Source organism: Aethalodelphis obliquidens, unplaced genomic scaffold, assembly GCF_003676395.1.
Source record: "Aethalodelphis obliquidens isolate GAN/ISIS:26980383/991018 unplaced genomic scaffold, ASM367639v1 scaffold13, whole genome shotgun sequence".
Lineage (NCBI taxonomy): Eukaryota > Metazoa > Chordata > Mammalia > Artiodactyla > Delphinidae > Aethalodelphis > Aethalodelphis obliquidens.
Genome location: NW_020837957.1, coordinates 12656582 through 12675951, shown reverse-complemented (window position 1 = coordinate 12675951; position 19370 = coordinate 12656582). Strand labels below are relative to the sequence as shown.

The 19370-nt window shown below is 36.6% G+C and overlaps 1 protein-coding gene across 1 annotated transcript in view; it reads right to left on the bottom strand.

The window, feature by feature from the left end:
• MSH4 (mutS homolog 4) overlaps positions 1-19370 on the bottom strand; it is a 97603-nt gene that overhangs the window by 74860 nt on the left and 3373 nt on the right. Inside the window, exons 3-7 of the mRNA XM_027114100.1 lie at positions 13422-13582; positions 12016-12126; positions 8857-8972; positions 7788-7961; positions 2765-2937 (exon numbers count right to left, since the gene is read on the bottom strand). Coding sequence (XP_026969901.1) covers positions 2765-2937; positions 7788-7961; positions 8857-8972; positions 12016-12126; positions 13422-13582 — 735 coding nt within the window. The remainder of the gene's footprint in view (positions 1-2764; positions 2938-7787; positions 7962-8856; positions 8973-12015; positions 12127-13421; positions 13583-19370) is intronic.

Genomic DNA, 19370 nt, shown 5'->3' with positions numbered 1-19370 from the left:
AGATATAAGGACAAAAGCAGAGGTCAGAAAGTAGAGAAGAAACTATTCTGCTGGCTTTGAAGATGGAGGAAGGGCCATAAGCCAAGGAATGTAGATGACCTCTAGAAACTGGAAAGGCAAGGAAACAGTTTTGCCCCTAGAGCCTCCAGAAGAAACGGTGGACCTGCTAACACATTGATTTTAGCCCAGCAAAACTGATTTCTGACTTCCAGAACTGTAAGATAATAAATTCATGTTGTTTTAAGCCACTAAATTTGTGGTACTTTGTTACATCAACAACAAGAAACTAATGAAGAGTAATATGCTCAGATTTATATTTTCAAAACATCTCTCAGGCTCTCATATAGAGAAGAGACTGTAAAGAACAAGACTGGAGGAGGAAGCCAAACAGAAGGCTGCTGCAATAAATCAGATTATAGATAAATGGTACCCCAGGCTGGAGCAGCAGCATTGGGAATAGAAGCTAAACATGCAAGAGATATATAGAAAAGAGACTTTGCAAAATTTGATGATTAATTTCAGGGAAGGGAAGTGTCAAGAATGACTTCCAGGTATCTGGTTTGGTAAACAGCTTGGATGTAGAGCTATTCTCTGAAATCAGAAGGGATTGATTTAGAAGGGAAGATGGCACAGTTTGGACACATTAAATGTGAGGTGATTAAGGAACATCTAATAAGTGCTCAGTAGGCAATAAGATGTATGGGGCTGAAGGTCTATAGAGATATCTGCACATGAGATGTAAATTTGGAAGTTACGAATACGTGAATGATAATTATAAGACCAAGAAGGTGGGTAAATCATATAATAAGAATATACGGGGTAAAAAGACAACCCAGGACATACCTTTGAAGAGCCATAGCACTTAGGGAATGAGCAAAGGAAAACAAGCCTAAAAAGAAGACTCAGAAGTCATTCTCACTTCCATTTGAAAGAAAGGACTCTGGGGTTTTTACTCTGTTACCCGATCAATGACAGAGCTTTCTGAAGACATTCCAAGACAGTATACAGTCCTGTAGTCTATTTGGAAATAGTAAAGATAACATTACAAGGGAGATACCCCATTGGTTTTGACTGGATAGTCATAAACTTGTTAAAGAAATGAGTGACAGAGCTTTAAAAAAAGGAAACTCCAAAGAAATAGGAAGAAAACTAGGAAACTGTATAATCACAGAAGCAAAGAAAGGCAGTAATTCAATAAGGAGAGATTTTTGGCAGCACCAAAGAAGTTGGATTTCAAATAGGAGAACTAATATGTGTCCATTAAATTTAAAAACAATGAGACTATGGGTGAATGTTTTAGGCTGGGTGCTCCAGAAGCAGAGGCTGAGATGAAGATTCATGTGCAAGTAATATATTAAGAATTTGCTTCCACGAGAAACCAATAAAGAAGACAAGAAGGACAGGAAAGAGAAAAAAAGCCAAACAAAAGTATAATTTCAGGCAAAGTCCTATGGAAGGTAACTTCAACCGATCCTGTAGAAGGCTTGTGGACTTTAAGTTACATTCATGGTTTTTGCCAAAACAGTGTGAGACAGCTGGGCTTTCATACTCCCACAACATTCAGTCATTTAAGGTCCACAAGGCACTTTTGGCACTCCGTGCCTGAGAGCAAAGCCCTCAAATAGCCTGAGGGCAGGCCTCTAAAGAGAGTCCAGGTACAGGCCATTAGAAGCAAAAGCACACATAGCAGGGAAAAGGGGCACAAAGAAAGGTAAAAGAGACCCAAGAAGATCTGGACAGAGAACCAACAATATCTGCTATAGTGACCTTGACAAGAGCAGTCTCAGTGCAGGAGTGAGCACAGAAACAAGACTGATTGATTAAGACGTAGTGATGAACAGAAGATAGTGTGTGCAGAAAATTTGTTTTCAACAAGATGTTTAATGGAAGAAGAGAGATAAGGTGTTGCTGTGAACAAGGCTGACCAGTTAAAAAGTGGCCTTTTTGTACCTTTCCCAAAGCCTCACAAAATACACAGGAATATATAGAAAAAAATGAATATACAAAACAACATTGGAAATGCAGAGTCACAGTCAGTATAATGTCAGAATTTTGAAGAAATTATACTAATTAAAAGGTATTTAGAATTGGACTTAGGAAAACCTAAAGGCTGTAAATGCCTTCTAGATTTTCAAGTACCACTTCCGTTTAGACCTCCAGAGCAACAGGAGGGGAGGTTGGGGAAGTGAGGTTATGGAAGACAGATCAAGTTGCTAGAAACCAGGAATTGGACTCGGATCAGTGCATATAAACTGCCCCTCCACCTACAGATTTAAAAAGAAAATTGCACTGCCATGCCAGTGAACAGATGCCAAGGGCAATTCTCTTCCTCATGTTATGAGTTGGATTGTATCCCCCAAAAAGAAACTTTGAAATCCTAAACCCTAGTATCTGAATGTGATATCACTTGGAAATTAGACCTTTGCTGATATCATCAAGTTAAGATAAGGTTATTAGGATGAGCCTTAATCCAACAGGACTGGTATCCTTTTAAGAAGACAATGTATTTTGTTAAAAAATTTGTATTTGGGCTTCCCTGGTGGCGCAGTGGTTGGGAGTCCACCTGCGGATGCAGGGGACAAGGGTTCGTGCCCCGGTCTGGGAGGATTCCACATGCCGCGGAGTGGCTGGGCCTGTGAGCCATGTCCGCTGAGCCTGCGTGTCCGGAGCCTGTGCTCCGCAACAGGAGAGGCCGCAGCAGTGAGAGGCCCGCGTACCGCAAAAAAAAAAATTGTATTTGTAAAAGTAGATGATATTCATTTACCTGACTGAAGTCCAAAAAAGAGTTCCTCATCTTGAAGCAGTTCTTGAACACAATCTAACCTCATGTTAATGGTTTCAACATCAATTAGAGGTTCTAATATATTAGAACGAAGTCTTCTACTTCCTCCAGGAGTCTTAGTGTAATTTAGAACACCAAAGAGTGTGTGACTGCTCCTTTAAAAACACAAGTTAGGAAAATTTCATTAAGTATACTAAGGAAAATCCAATAAAACTGTAATTTAACTTTTAAAATAATCCTATAATCTACGGTAGTGATTCTCAAACTTTAATATGCATACAAATCACATGAGGATTCTGATTCAGTAGGTCTGGGATGAGGCTTGAGAATCTACGTTTCAAATACACTCTCAGGTATGCTGTCAGTCAGTGAAGCACACTTTGATTAACAAGATCGACAGAATCTTCTTGCATTTAGTTAATGGCTTTTTTCATAGATCAGTTAACAATACTCAGACTAATATAAAATATTCTAGTCCATGGCATTCCATCAATAATAGCAAGATATCAACAACACATCCTTAAGGGGAGAACTTTTACACTGATAAAATGAGTAATATAATCACTCTGTTCTAACTTAAGAAGTTAGAGAATTATAAGTAAAAGAGAAAGAAAGAAAATAATATCAGGTACAGAAACTGTTAAAAACAAACAAACAAACAGAACTGTACAGAGAATGACCAGGAGGGTTGATTTAGTTAGGTTGGTTGAGAAAGACCTGTATGTATATTCGGCAGTTGAGTTAAGAAGGCATCCATGCCAAGATGATGATGAGATGGGAATAATGATGACAATTGATGGTGAGTATAGCTAACATATAGTGAACACAAAGTATGTGCCAGGCCTTATTCTAAGCACTTTACATATATTGACTTACTTAATTCTAACAATGATGGTATGAGATAGATGCTATTATTAACATTTTACAAGGGAAGAAACTGAAACACAAAGAAATTAAGTAACTTGCCCAAGGTTTCCAAATAAGTGAACAAGAAAAGAGTTACTGTTTAAAAGGGCAAAACAGAACAGCAATTTAAGCCCAGGTAGTCTTTCTGGCTCCAGAACCAGAAAGAAGACCAAAGTTGGTGGAGCACTGCAAGTGAGGGTAAGAATTAAGGGAGATGAATGAAGAAGTTGAAAGAGACCAGAACACATAAGTCCTTGTAGGCCACGGTAAAGAGTCTGAACTATATTCTAAATATAAAAGGAGCTCTGGAAGATTTTAAGCAGGAAAGTTCTAAGATCTAATTTCTGGTTTAAAAGGATCACACTCTGGCCACTAGGTTGAGAATAGACTAATTGCAGGAGGGGAAGAAAGCAGAGAGACGAGTTAGGGGCTATTACACTATACAGTAGTCTAGGCTAAAATGATGGAGGTATGGGTTAGGGTTGTAGCACCGGAAATGCTAAGAAGTGATCCAGAATATGTATGTACTCTAAAGGTTGAGTCAGGAGGATTTACTGACATATTGAATCTGGGTTAAGAGAAGAAAGGAAATAAAAATGACTCAAGTAATCAGACTGCCAAATTTTTGGTATATCAATTTAAACAAATTTTTAGGGAACTATTCAAATCAAGTCCTGGCTGGGAGTGGGGGTCATCATAGGTAAGTCACAGGCACAATTTTGAGAACTTGTCTTCTGCAGGAACAAAGGAGGTGGGGAGCATACCTAAATCTGCCATTTGCTATAGAAATCAATGGGTGAAACAGTATGCTGAACAAGTAACAAATCCATAGACGCATTAGAGCTATTCAGACAGTTCAGTAGATAGCATGCCCATCTTTTAACCTAATATTCTTTGGTTCAAGTCTGTGAAAAGACCTCAATTTCTTCTTTCAACTATAATATGAACTCTTGGAGGTCAAATATCCTATCATTTAATATACAGCAGGAACTCAAGCAATGTTTGACAATGATAATGGTAAACAATGATTAACTGTGAAATGTGACAAGGTAAAACTGAGTACGAAACCCTTTGTAATAATTACCAGCCTTGGTTATTGACTGTCTACGTTACCCCACGTTATTTTAATTTAGAAAGTCAATGACAGAGTACTTTATCCAGATATTATTTTATCCCTTTTTTCCTAGCAATAGAAAAAATATTATTTATTCACTAAGCTGAAAAGGAATAATTACAATTAATTATAAACTCCTTTAAAACGTTATAATTTTAGACCATCATTATTCAGTGGAACTACAAAGGTGTTGAGGTCACTACACTGACAATGACAAATAGTATACACAGTACTATTCTTACCTTTACTAAAAGTAGTGCCAACAGTACCTAGATAGATCTAAACTGTTCTTGATGATTAAAGTAAATAATTAAAAAAACTAGATATTATAGGTTTCTAAGTTTGTAACTGTAAATAATGTCTGGAGAGTTCACATAATTAAAAGTGAAGCCAAGATAAGAGCACACAAAGTGACCAAAAACTTAAACACTATGGCTCTGAAATTGGCAGTGAGCACCTTAGGGTTTCAATTGTATAAAGTACTCTTTATTCTGTTCAGTACTCTTAATACTAAAATTTATGATTATTTTAAGTTTATCCGTTTCATTGATATCCAAAGTTATATTTAAGTACTGAAAGCTGAGATTTTACTCCAAGCTTACTTACTCCCAACTTGTACTTTACCAAAGTAAATAGCTTATGGTTTCCTTGCACATACCATATTGCTATATTGAAAATCATGCTTTCAAGACTTTGTTATTCACTGTCTTACTACCTTTTCTACTTCTTAATCTGGATAACTTCTTTTTTAAAAAATTATTTATTTATTTATTTTTGGCTGCATTGGGTCTTCGTTGCTGCGTGTGGGCTTTTCTCTAGTTGCGGCAAGCGGGGGCTACTCTTCGTTGTGGTGCACGGGCTTCTCGTTGCAGTGGCTTCTCTTGTTGTGGAGCATGGGCTCTAGGAACGTGGGCTTCAGTAGTTGTGGCTCGTGGGCTTTAGAGCGCTGGCTCAGTAGTTGTGGCGCACGGGCTTAGTTGCTCTACAGCATGTGGGATCTTCCCGGGCCAGCGCTTGAACCTGTGTCCCCTGCATTGGCAGGTGGATTCTTAACCACTGTGCCACCAGGGAAGCCCATGGATAACTTCTATTTATACTTCAAACCTCACATCAGGGAAAAAAAACCCTCATGTCAGGTATTATCTTCTCTAGAAAGCCTTTTCTAATTACTCCCCTTTTACTCCTTAACTAAGCCCAGTTAACTTTCTTTCTCTGCTATGATCCCATCATTTTTTTATGCAAACTTTCATATCACTATACAGTTGTCCCTTGGTACCTGTAGGGGATTGATTCTAAGACCTCTAGCGGATACCAAAATCCGAGGATGCTTAAGTCCCTTATATAAAGTGGCCTACTACAGTGGGCCCTCCATATCCACAGGTTCCATATCTGTGGATTCAACCAACTGTGGGTCCCTAGCCTACGGAGGGCCTGATGTACTTAGTACATGTTAATGATACTATGATACTATGCATCTCCTCCTTTAGACTAATTCCTCAAGGAGAAAAACCATTACTCACTAATTCTTTGTACCAAATTGAACCCATATTAAACTATATAGGTTTATGCCTACTATAAGCACCACCACAGGTTGATTACATTATCTTCTAATAACATTTTGATTCTAGTTTAGGTATCCCAACCACTATGAAATCTTATAAACACTGTGTGTTGGTGTGTGTGTGTGCACACACATGGGCAATCTCCCACTCTCGCTCTTATTCATGCTTACCATAAATATTCCTCTAAAGCTAACAATAAACCAATAAAACGAGCAATCTAGTCATACACAAAGACCAAGTTGATTCAACTATTTTCACCTTCTCAAATGATTATGTAGCCCCCTTGAATTTCCTGTATTTAATGCTTTTAAAACTTGTTATTTTAACTTTGTAGTATTCTGCACACAATTTTTTTATTATGGTAAAACATATAAAACACAAACTTTAGCATTTTAACCATATTAAGCACACAAGTCAGTGTCATTAGGTACACTTGCAATATTCTGCAACCATTACCATCATTCATTTCTCATCATCCCAAACAGAAACTCTGAATCCATTAAACAATAACTCTCCCATTCCCCACTTCCCCCAGCCCCTGGTAACCTACTTTCTGTCTCTACAAATTTGCCTATTCTAGGTACTTCATATAATGGAATCATAAAATATTCTTCCTTTTGTGCCTGGCATATTTCACTTAACATGATGTTTTCAAGGTTCATACATCTCGTGGCATGTATCAGAATTTCATTCCTTTTTAAGGCCGAATGATATTCCACTGTTTGTATACACCTTATCTGTATACATCTTATTTTATCAGTCACTCATCGATGGACATCTGGTTTGTTTCCACATTTTGGCTACTATGAATAATGCTGCTATGAATATTTGTGTGCAAGTATCTGTTTGAGTCCCCATTCTCAATTCTTTTAGGTATATACCAAGAAGTAGAATGTCTGGATCATATGGTAATGCTATGTTTAACTTTTTGAGGAACCACCATGTGGTTTTCCAAAGTGAATGCACCATTGTACATTCCCACCATAAATGGATTAGGATTCTAATTTCTCCATAGCCTCACCAACAATTATTTTCCATTTACTTAATAATAACCATCCTAATGGGTGTGAAGTGGTAATTGTGGTTTTGATTTGCATTTCCCTAATGACTAGTGACGTTGAGCAACTTCTTAAGTGCTTATTGAACCTCTGTATATCTTCTTTGGAGAAATGTCTGCTCAAGTCTTCTACCTAGTTTTGAAATGGGTTGTTACTTTTTTTTTCTTGTTTAGTACAAATATATTTTTAAAACCTGATTTTGGTGAAACATCTGAGCAGCTCACCAACAATGGTATAAGGATTAAAAATATGTTTATTCAATATTTCTCCATCGAACAATTTAAAGAAATGTAAAGTAACTATTCATAGAAAAATATGACATAATATACTGATACATTTTCTAAGAAAAAAATAGATGATCTTACCTAGAGTCTTGATTATTAATTATTAATTCAAGGTTTTGGGTTGATGATGAATCTATCATAGCTGTCTGTTCACTACCCTGGAAACAAATCTTCAGCGATTTTGGTGCATAAACTGAATTTTGAATAAATTCAACATATTTTAATAAAGCTGCAACAGCTGCAAGGCAGTAATACCTGTAAAGTGACCGAAGATACATCACTATAAATCTTTGGAATAAAAAAAAGTATTGCTATAAAAGAAAACATTTATTTCACTTTAATATTAGCAAAATTGTAAATATTTGCATAGCATTGCTTAAAATCAAAGGGAAAAAGCACACCAAGTGTTCCTGATTTTTGATAACTAGTTAAATTACCTCTAAAACATAAAAGTTGATAAAAAGAGACAATTTTCTAAAGTCTGAGACTTAAGGGATATTAGACTCCCAATAGGTCACATGTTAGAAGTCAACATTCAATGGTAATTTGTGTCAATTTTTGATGTACCATTCTAAGTACACATTCAAATAATGTTGAAAAAGTCTGAGAGTTGTAAAGGTACAGTCAGGAGGTCCCAATGTATAGGAAAGCATGTTTTGATCTCGGTGACAGTAGTCGTCATGGTTAACTGAGCGAACAAGTTGTCCAACCTGGCTCAAAGTAAGTATCTGTTCAGCATGTTATAAGAAATATCCATTCCAAAAATATCATTCCCTGTCTCATTCTGAAGGAGTAAAGGTATGAAGTAACAGGAACACAGCTTTAACTGTGTTTCACTTCTGTACCCTCACACTTCTAGTTTGCTGTAGCTACTTGAGCTTTTCAATTCAAAGTAAAGTGAGCAGGAACCATTAAGGCAGTAGATTATGACTAATTTGGAGAAATTCCATAAAAGTTTAGTTAGCAAGATATGCCTTGTATACAAATTTTAGTTAACTATTTTACTATTTCAATAATTACTGAGTGTATTTTATAAGCCAGGCACTTTTCTAGGTGGTAGGGAATATAGCAAAGAATAAAACACACAAAAGACCTTTCCGTCCTGGAATACACACCAGAGATTTACTACTTGCCCTAAATTTTAACTTACTTGGATTGAACCTCCATTAGGACAGTGCTGAATTCTGTTATGCATAATTGTTCAATGTACTCTAATCCTTTTGTTTCATTGAAGTATTTCCTTTGGATAGTAGTGAAATTAACGTTCTGAAAAGAATTTTTAATTTCAAAATAAATTTTAAGTTTCATGCACTTGCCCAAAGCTGCTTTCTTAAATACATGCTCATACATGGGTAGATGACTTAAATATTGAATAAAGTTTATTTTTCATTATTTATTATTTTCTAGAGTTAAATAAGAAGTTTTCTTATTTACAAAAAGAATGATGGTCTGTCTTGCTAAGTGAATTATAGCAGTCTGTAGCTCTTATTAAGCCATATTTACATGAAATTTAAGTAAATAAAAAATAAACATGAGAGTCTCTGACTTCTACTAATTTTATTCTACAGCAACAACAGCAACAAAGGTTTTACATTCAGCCTCATATACACTATCATAATTTAGAGAGGGTAAATCTTTGTAATACACTAGCTGGGGAAGCCAAAAATACCAATTCCAGCTATCAAATCTATGAAATGCTATCTACATAAGGTGAATTTAATTTATAGAATAAAGAAAAGCAGATAATGGAACTTTTTTTAAAAGAGCAAAAAAAAAAAATGCATGCAGCTGCAGAGTACAAGGTCTGCCTACTTTGAATAAAAGTAATAGGTAAGAAAGGTATTAATAATATAATAACAATGGACCGTGAAAGAGCTGCAAGGCTGCAAAAAAAAGTCATAAACAGGTAGGGAATTTGTTATGTGCCAAGATTGTTTGAAGAGTTATCTCATTTAATCCTCCCAATAACCGTATGATGTAAGTTTTGTATCAATATTAAGTACAATCTTCCTCTAAGTCAAATTCTGAGAAGTCAAGCAATTTTTCTAATATACAATTGATATGTTCCAGAGCTGAGACTTGAATTTAGATTTCTTTGACTAAAAAGTCCATGTTCCTTACACTTCATATTGCTTCTTATTTAACTGAGGTCTTTTTATGGTAAGTGTGATAATAATGATAACAATAACATTGATTTTCCCCTGTTTATAATGCTTTTATATCAAATATTTCTATGGCTCTCTCTCTCACTCCTATCAGGACTTTGCCCAAATGTAACCTCATCAGTGAGACCATTTCTGATTACCTTATATAAAATATTAATTCTCTAGGAGGTAGATACTCTTATTGTCCCTATTTTACTGACGAATAAAAACTGAAGCTTAGAGAGGTTAACTTAATTTGCACACAGTCATTTAGAATCAGGATTTGAGACCACAACAGTATAGCTCCTCTATTCTTTTTCTTTTTTTAATTTATTTATTTATGTATTTATTTATTTTGGGCTGCGCTGGGTCTTCGTTGCCGCCCACGTGCTTCCCCTAGTTGTGGCGAGCGGGGGCTACTCTTCGTTGTGGTGCGCTGGCTTCTCATTGCGGTGGATTCTCTTACTGTGGAGCACGAGTAGTAGGCACGCGGGCTTCAGTAGTTGTGGCACGCGGGCTCAGCAGTTTCAGCGTGCAGGCTCTAGAGCGCAGGTTCAGTAGTTGTGGCGCACGGGCTTAGCTGCTCCATGGCATGTGGGATGTTCCCGGACCAGGGCTCAAACCTGTGTCTCCTGCACTGGCAGGCGGATTCTTAACCACTGCGCCACCAGGGAAGTCCCTGGCTCCTTTACTCTTAAGCACTATGCTATATTGCCTTACATCTCAAGCGTAGTAAATGTAGGTTGTTTTCGCCTTTGGAGGATTCATCTATCCCACATTCTATGTTGTTCTGTCCATGTAGGACTGTCAATTACAGTACTCTGTGCCCCACAGCAAAAAGCAAATGACCTGGGATTAATCAATCATAGTGCTTTTACCCCCAGAAACAGTGATTAATCTAACATGTGGGAACATGAACAAAGCAGGAACAGTCAGGGTCCTTCTCTTGAATTCATATGTGGACACTGGAAGGAAGAAGTTAGTTTTTACTCTCAGTTGACTAAGCTGAGTTGACATCAGCCTGGAGCCATGAGCAATCATTTTATTAAACCTCACAGAAAGATGGCAGTAGAGATGAGAGTAAGGATAGGATCTATCCAACCATTTGGCTTCCCAATTACATAAGCCAACAAATGTACCTTTTCACTTAAGCTACTTTAAGTTGAATTTCTGTTATTCACAACCAAAGGACTTAGAATGCTTAATCAATACAAAATAATGAAGGTATATGGAAAGGTATACATAAATAAGGGTGATGAAAAGAAGTCTAAAGTCATGAATGAAAGAGATAAAGAGTCCTGTCTAATAGAGACAATAGGTTTACAATAGGAACCATTTCTGGCAATGAGTCAAAGACAGTTGAGCTACAATGGATCTCTAAGAGCACAAGAAATCTTATATGACTGTAGATGCTGAATATATTAAGAACTATAAAGAACTCATTGGACCATAATCTCAACTTGGTTTCAAATGTGTTAAAGATTAAGTCTACAATGAAATATAATATTCTGAAAATAATTTGCACTCCTCAAGAACTATTCTAACTGCAATGCTGCCTACTTGGTTCAGAACCACAGCCTCCATTCCACAAAGCAGGGAGATGTGCTAAAGGGAAGAAATAAACCACATGGTAGACAGGCCCTTACTGAGAGGGAGAGTGTTGGCTGGATAAGGTTCCAGAGCACTTCCTGTCACAGTCCCACAGACGGTGAGACAGTATGTGTTGCCAGGGGAAGCTGTAACAATTCTATAATATAAATCAAATTCTCCAAAAGAAAAAGTACTTGCTGATAGTTGCTATCCCCTAGAAGAATAAGAACTTCACTTTCAACCAGTCTGGCAGCACAATAAGTACTTTCCAGGAAGCTATACCTAAGGAAATCCATGCTTTCTCTAAGTGTCTGCTTCCTGTATACTCTGGGAAACCTCCTTATTACCTAAAAGATTTTTCCTTTTTTGCAAAGTATATCAAGGGTACCAAATCAAATAAGTGAATTCCTTGTCATTTTTATTGTATGTATTAATAGTCCCTAAGCTTAGGATTTGTACTTAGTGAGTACTTTAGGGTAAAGATACCCAAATTATTGTTCTTTAGGATGATATTATAAAATGGATTTTAAATAAGACAATCTTGAATGTTACTACTGAGAATAAAAATCACTTACCTTGAAATTTTCTGTGATGAGAGTAAACAACTTGGTTGAATTCCCCACAACACAAGCAGTATTTGACATTATTATTTCCAAAGGTGATAAAATTTTGAGTTTAGTGATCACCTAAAATTGTTTGAATAATTTCTTAAATGTAAGCTTAGGATTCTCTAAAACCAAAAAAGTTTCGTATTTTTCTGAGAGATAAAATTAAGTCAGAGACATACAAAATCACAACTGTTCTAATTATATGTTTCAATTAAATATACTTCTAATGGTAATATGTCAAACATACATCCTATAAAATTATAAATACAAAATATTATCATAAGCATAGGCTATATTTTACTCACAATAGTTTGTATCAGCTCTAAGCCCCCAAATAATTTGAACATATCAAATATGTATTCCTAAAAAAATTTTTTTTAATAAATTCATCTACTCGGTATTTTATTCATCTCCATGAAAAACATAAACATTCAATAGCATAACTATGGTGATTCAATCAATATGGCCACACGGGTACAGCTCAGAAGTTGAAAAGTACAGAAACACAGATGAGAAACATCTGCTTTATGACTGATGCTTTTCACAGTCTAAGATGCATTTCTTAGAACTATTCTAGACACAGAAATACTTTATCAATATACTGAACATTCCCATTTTTTAAAAAAACTTTTATCCTATTCTTTTTAAATTGCATAGAAATGTGAAATACCCAGATATGCAGTACTAATATCATTTAGGTTGTTAGGTATATTAAAAAATTAATTATTAGGTAGGGAAAGGAAGTCTACATACTGGGAACCATAAAGGGGAATTAGGGAAAGAAATAAAGAATAAAACATTAAAAATAACATAGCATTTAATATGTTTTAATAATAGTAATGGGGTCAAATACCTTTTTTGAATTAGGAGTAGACTACCTCTACCTGATAAGTCACACAAATTCCCATAACAACAGGCCAGTGGCCCAAGTTAATGATGAGTGATAGGAAGTGAAGGCAAGAAGTTGAGAGACTTAAATTATGACTGGTCTAAGACACCAGTCTCCCTTAGCTCTAGAAAATAAAATTCAAATACAGTTCCGTGGAAACAACCTTCTGGAGATAGCATTATTACATATTTTATCTTTGGAATGAGTCCAAGATTTATTAATTTGAAGATATTAATTTTAGAAACTAATATTAATAGTAATTTGGAATATTTAAGTAACACCAAAACATGTTATTTTAGAACAAAATAATATTAAAAAATTAAAATCAGATGTAAAACTTTATTGTAATTCAGAGTAACCTACATTGGTGCAATAATGAATAACCATTATTCTACCAAAAAGTAAATCAATTAGGAAAGCACTGACTTGAAAATCTGCAAAGTGCCCTCTAGATGAACCATTTTCTAGGAGTATAAATACTTACCTTTGCATATGTTGTGTTGTCTGCAAACTGAGATAATATAATTTGTGGGCTTTTTAAATCAATACTTGCCATTCCTATTTCACCTCTGGCAAGTCCTCTCCCTTCTACAACAGCTACAATAACTGATGGAGAGTGTGCAGAAACTGCAGATGAGGATGTAGCTATTAAAAAAAAATTTTTAAAAAAATGTATAAACATTAACAATACTTTCTAGTTCTTTCTCATAAAATCTCAAAGCACCAAGTCTAGGATACAGCTATTACTATCCAAGAAAAAAAGTCTCGTTTTGCTCATCAAAATATATCTTTCCATATATCCAGACCAAATAAAAATGTTAATTCTCTATTTTGCCAAAACTTAACTTCACATTTAGAAATAATAAACTTATACATTGTCTTATTTTGCATTTTATTGGAATGGAATGAAGTCATAAAGAAACACTAAATTTGTGATCAGAAAACATATTATTTATCTTACCTTGTCATTTGAGAGCTATATGAATTTGAGCAAATTATTTCATAATAAATAATCATATATCACAAAATATAATGTTAATACCTGCCCTACCTAACTCAAGAGGTAGCTGAAACGCTCAAATGGGATAATAATATATATCAATGCATTTTATAAAGTATAAAACATTATATGACTATAAACTCCATTTATGAGATATCTGTGTAATGTTGGATATTTTATTAATGTGCCAAGAATGTTCCAAGTTCTTTACTTGAATTAACTTTACTTCTCATGATTCTATCAACAGACATCATTATTTTCTCCATTTGCTTTTCAGGAGACTGAAGCATGAATGGAACTGGTAGAACTTGTATACAGGCAGCCTGGTTCCAGACCTGGTGCTCTTAACCACTACATATATTAGTGATTTTGAGATCTATGCCTGACAAACCATAAATATTCAGGTAAGTAGTTTAACCTTTCTAAATTTACCATTTCTTTATCTGTAAAGTGGAAATACCAAACCTTTTTAACAAAGTTGTTATATAAGAAGTAAACATAATATAGAAGGGTTTTATAAAGTATTTGAAATTATAAGGCATTATTCATGGATAACAAAAAGTCAGACTACTAAACATACCTAAAATTTTATTTTCAAAGAAGCAAAATTGTCTTTTATCCCCTTTGCAACCTTTCAATACACCTTTTCTCCCCTCCTCACCCTCCCTAATCTAGAATCCTTTTTTCTTTTCTATTCTGTTGTAACACCTACAAAATTATTTTTACATTTATGCTATTTTAGTCAGTAGTCAACTTAAAGAGTTCATTTAAAAATCTATTGTGTCTAGATCTCAGAATGTTTTTTGCCATTAAAGCCTTGTTATACATGGTGATTGAGTTTATATTAGATCTATAAAAGTCAATTTAAGTTCTGCAATTGAATATGACCTTCCCATTCTTAACTGGAAACTTAATATCAAGTTTCAGTACTTGGAAGTTCAGTACACACAGAAGACATCTCCCTTGAACTTTAAAAGAACATTTACACTGTTATCCCTCTGTTATAAGTAATACTAAAATCAGCATCATAGTACATAAAGCTTTTTTCTGGGTCTCTTATTATTTCCCTAAATTGGCTCCTTATAAGTCAAATTACTGAAAAAAGGAAAACCATCACTTCTAAAGGATCTCACATATATTCCCACATTTCTTTTCAGGATTGTACCAACTTTTAATTCCATCATCAGTATATGAGAAAAACCAATCTTACTGAATCCTTACCATTACTAACTTCTGCAATGTATTATTATTGTTGTTATTAGCTAGTTTAATGGACTGGTGCTTTAAATGTGTATTTTTTTAAATTACTATCAAAATTGAACTTCACTTAATATATCCATTTGTTTTCTATATTTTGAGATGTTTACATCCTTTTTGCACAATTTTTACTAGGTCTGAATGTTTTTCAACCTGTTTCTTTGAGAATCTTGTAAATCAATGACAACAACTTATAGTTGCTACTAATCTTGCTATTTTTGATGTCACAAAGATTTTTGTTTTTGTATAGAAAGTCTTTTCCTTTATAATTTCTTCCATTACTTTTCTGCCACGAAACTCCTCCTTCATTGAGACATTTGATCTTCACTACTATTTTCTTCTAACTTTTTGAGTTGTTTAGTTCATTTTGATCTCATTTGGGCAGAACTTTGAGCAGTACATTTGGTTCTCCACCTTGTCTGGCTTGTCTGGAATGAAAGATAACCAGAAGTACAGACTTAGACTCATTCATAAGCAGTTGCTAATGGTTTAGCTGAATGGTCAGGGACTTGGAAGGAACAGAACTGGAAGATAGTGACAAGGAAAGCTGGGGAAGAGGTATGTGGATGGATCTCTTAGAACAGGCATAGACTTTGAAAGTATTTGTCTCATGTGAATGCTCACCAAAGGGCATCCACTGTAAAGGAGACTCTTGATAACAGTGGACAAAATGATACACCCTATGATGTCAATTAGCCTCTTTTCCCAGCCACCAGTGTTTCCTTAATAGACCCATGAACAAATCGGCCATGGTGGCATGGTGGCCATGGTGGCAAGAATGGAAACTATGCATCAGCTCAACAACGTGAACTTCCTCTTACGAAGGCTGACCTGGTTAACCCCTCTGCTGGCCAGCAGCAGAGATCAACATAAATGCCCCATACAGTACCATTCCCCAGAGGGACAACGTACCACCTGATGGTAGGTTGATTACACTGCATTTCTTCCATCAAGGAGGGAGCAGATATTTGTCCCCACTGGAAAAAACACACATTTTAGGTGCAGATTTGCCTTCCTTGCCCACAGTGCCTCTGCCAGCATCATGATCTATGAACTTACAGAGTGCCTTATCCACCATCATGGCATTTCACACAGTATTGCATCTGATCAAGGAACTCACTTCATAGCAAAAGAAAAAAATGCATCAATGGACTCTGGCCCATTGAAACAACTGGTTTTACCACATACCCCGTCACACAGAAATGCCTGGCTTAGCTGAAAGGCAGAATGACTTACTGAAGACTTAATGCCAATTGGAAGACAATATCCTAAAAGAATGGGGCTCTGTCTTACAGGATGCAGTTTATACTTTGAATCACAGATGCTGTATTCCTCATAACCAGAATACACAGGTCCAAGAATCAAGAGGAGGAAATAGGAGTGGCTATTCTCACTTCACTATTATCCCGATCAACCCACCCAAAGAATTTTTGCTTCCCATTCTGGCAACTTTGAGCTCTGCTGATTTGGAGATCTTAGTCTCCACAAGGTTATTGGTTCCACCAAGTGACACAGCAATGATTCCACTGAATTGGAAGATGAGATTGCCAACTGTCCATTTTAGGCTCCTTATTTATGCTACTGAACCAATAGGCAAAAAAAAGGGGGGGAGGGGTTATCTATGGATGGGGTGGTTGCTCCTAACTGCCAAGGGGATATCATGTCGCTATACACAATGGAGGCAAAGTGGACTATATATGGAGCCCAGGGGGTTCTCTAAGGCAGCGGTCCCCAACCTCTTTTGGCACTGGGGACCGGTTTCGTGGAAGACAATTTTTCCATGGATGGGGGAGGGGGTAGGTTCAGGCGGTAATGCAAGCGATGGGGAGTGATGGGGAGCGGCTGTAAATATACATGAAGCTTCGCTCGCTCACCTGCTGCTCACTTCTTGCTGTGAGGCCCGGTTCCTAACAGGACATGGACAGGTACTGGTCCACGACCCGGGAGATGGGAACCCCTGCTCTAAGGCACCCCTTAGTATTTCCAATAGTAAATGTTAATGGAAAACTACAGCAACCAATAAGAGGCAGAATGACCAAGGACTCAGACCCTTCAGGAATGAAGGTCTGGATCATTCCACCCGTATTGCTGCAGGTAAGGGAAATATAGAATGGGTAGTGGAAGAAGGAAGCCATAGATATCAACTATAACCTCGTGACCAATTACAGAAATACAAACTGCAGGGCTTCCCTGGTGGTGCAGCGGTTGAGAGTCCGCCTGCCAATGCGGGGGACACGGGTTCGTGCCCCAGCCCAGGAAGATCCCATCCCACGTGCCGCGGAGCGGCTGGGCCCGTGAGCCATGGCCGCTGAGCCTGCGCTTCCGGAGCCTGTGCTCCGCAGCGGGAGAGGCCACAACGGTGAGGAGCCCGTGTATCCGCCCCCGCAAAAAAAAAAAAAAAAGAAATACAAACTGCAGTAGCTTTGGATATTTTCTCTATGCTTTGTTATATGCATGTTTATTTGTATAAACTAACCATTTTTCTCTCTTTTCACTTTTAAAAAATTTATGCATAAGTTATTGGAGGTTAACTTTACAACTTAGTCTTTAAGTAACACAATATTCAGTGGGTCCACGACTGAATTTGAGATAATTAATATGCAATGACTGTTGGGACTATGAATCTTCTCATTTTGGGAAAGAGTGAGAACCCCCTCACTTTTAAGTACAGATGTATACATCCTGTTAGGTAGAAACACAGAGTTATTTTGTTGTTGTAAAGGAATCCAAATGTGTGTAGAATGACATATATGGACATTGAATAGCCAAAGGAGTTACGCCAGTTATCAATTTATTGTCACTCGGCTCCAAATTCACACTTCAATGTAAGCTCTGCAACAGTGGACAGAATTGCTGTATATTTCTTCTTTAAAGTGTGCATAATGTATACTCCAATAAAGATGTTTAAAAGAAAAGTGTGCATAATGTTAAGTTTTCTCAATTGAGGGCACTGGAGGGACCTTGCATGATGAAGGGCTCTCTGGCAGTTTCCACTGGGTCAGCAGTGTAGGTATGAGGACATCTGGTGGTGATGTGCCCAGCTACATACCCAGAATGTGCTGTCCTCTGGCAATCACACAGCCGCAGCATGGCACGGTAACAATCACCTTACAGCCCTCTCAACAGAGATATCTTGCATTCCAGGCCTCCTGCCCATACTAATTCCTTTGGCTTTTTCACTCTCTATTCAGTCTGTCTCCCATAGTCCTCTTGATGCCACCACCCCTCCCAACAGGGAGACTGTGTGCTCCAGGCCTCCAACCCACACCAGAGCCCACTCCCATTGCACAGCCATGTTCTAGCCATCAGCTGTAGTTCACCCACCCTGCCCGCTTCCTGTTTGCCTGGCCTGGCAAATCTGCGGTCACTATTGAAATTGCCATTCAGTATTCACCTTCTCCAAAGAGGTCAGTACCCCAGCGTTGGAAATGGGACCCAGAAGGGGGCCACTTCCAAGTAGGACCTCTTAGGAGTCCCCTTAGCCCTAGGGTGCCTCATAGAGTTTCCTTATATCCTATAGTTACTCTTTTATGAGTTTAATAATTCTTTATATTAAATCTTCCCTGTTTAAATTATTGTATGGTTCTACTTCAGATTGTATCTTCACTGCTACAGTCTCTGTCTTCATGGAGTTTATAGTCCAGCAAAGAAGATGGACAACTTAAAAAAGATAATCAACCTCATTTATAACCAGGAAAATGCAAATTCAGACTATAGTTAGGTAGTATTTTACAACTGCTAGACTGGTAAATATTAAGGAGTCTGACAGTACCAAATGCTGGATAGGATACAGATCAACAAGAATGCTCATATATTGCTAGTAAGAGTGTATGTTGGTAGAACCACTCAGAAAAACAATTTGTCATTATTTTGCAAATGTATACATTCATATATCTTTGAACCAAGAGATGTTTACACATGTAGACCTATTTCACCCATTTTCCCCTCAAGAAAATCTACATTTAGATAAATTCTAAAATTTAAGTATTAAAAAATCATTCAATAGTATTATCAGGATCAACTTTTAGATTTAAGCAAACATATAGAAGGAAGGGCTTTCTCTTTCTTGTGCCTTTTTTGTCAGAATGATAAAATAATGTAGACCTGCATTTTTTAACAAACAATATCACAAACTATGTAGACTTATTAATCCAGCTTCAAATTGTAGATATGGCT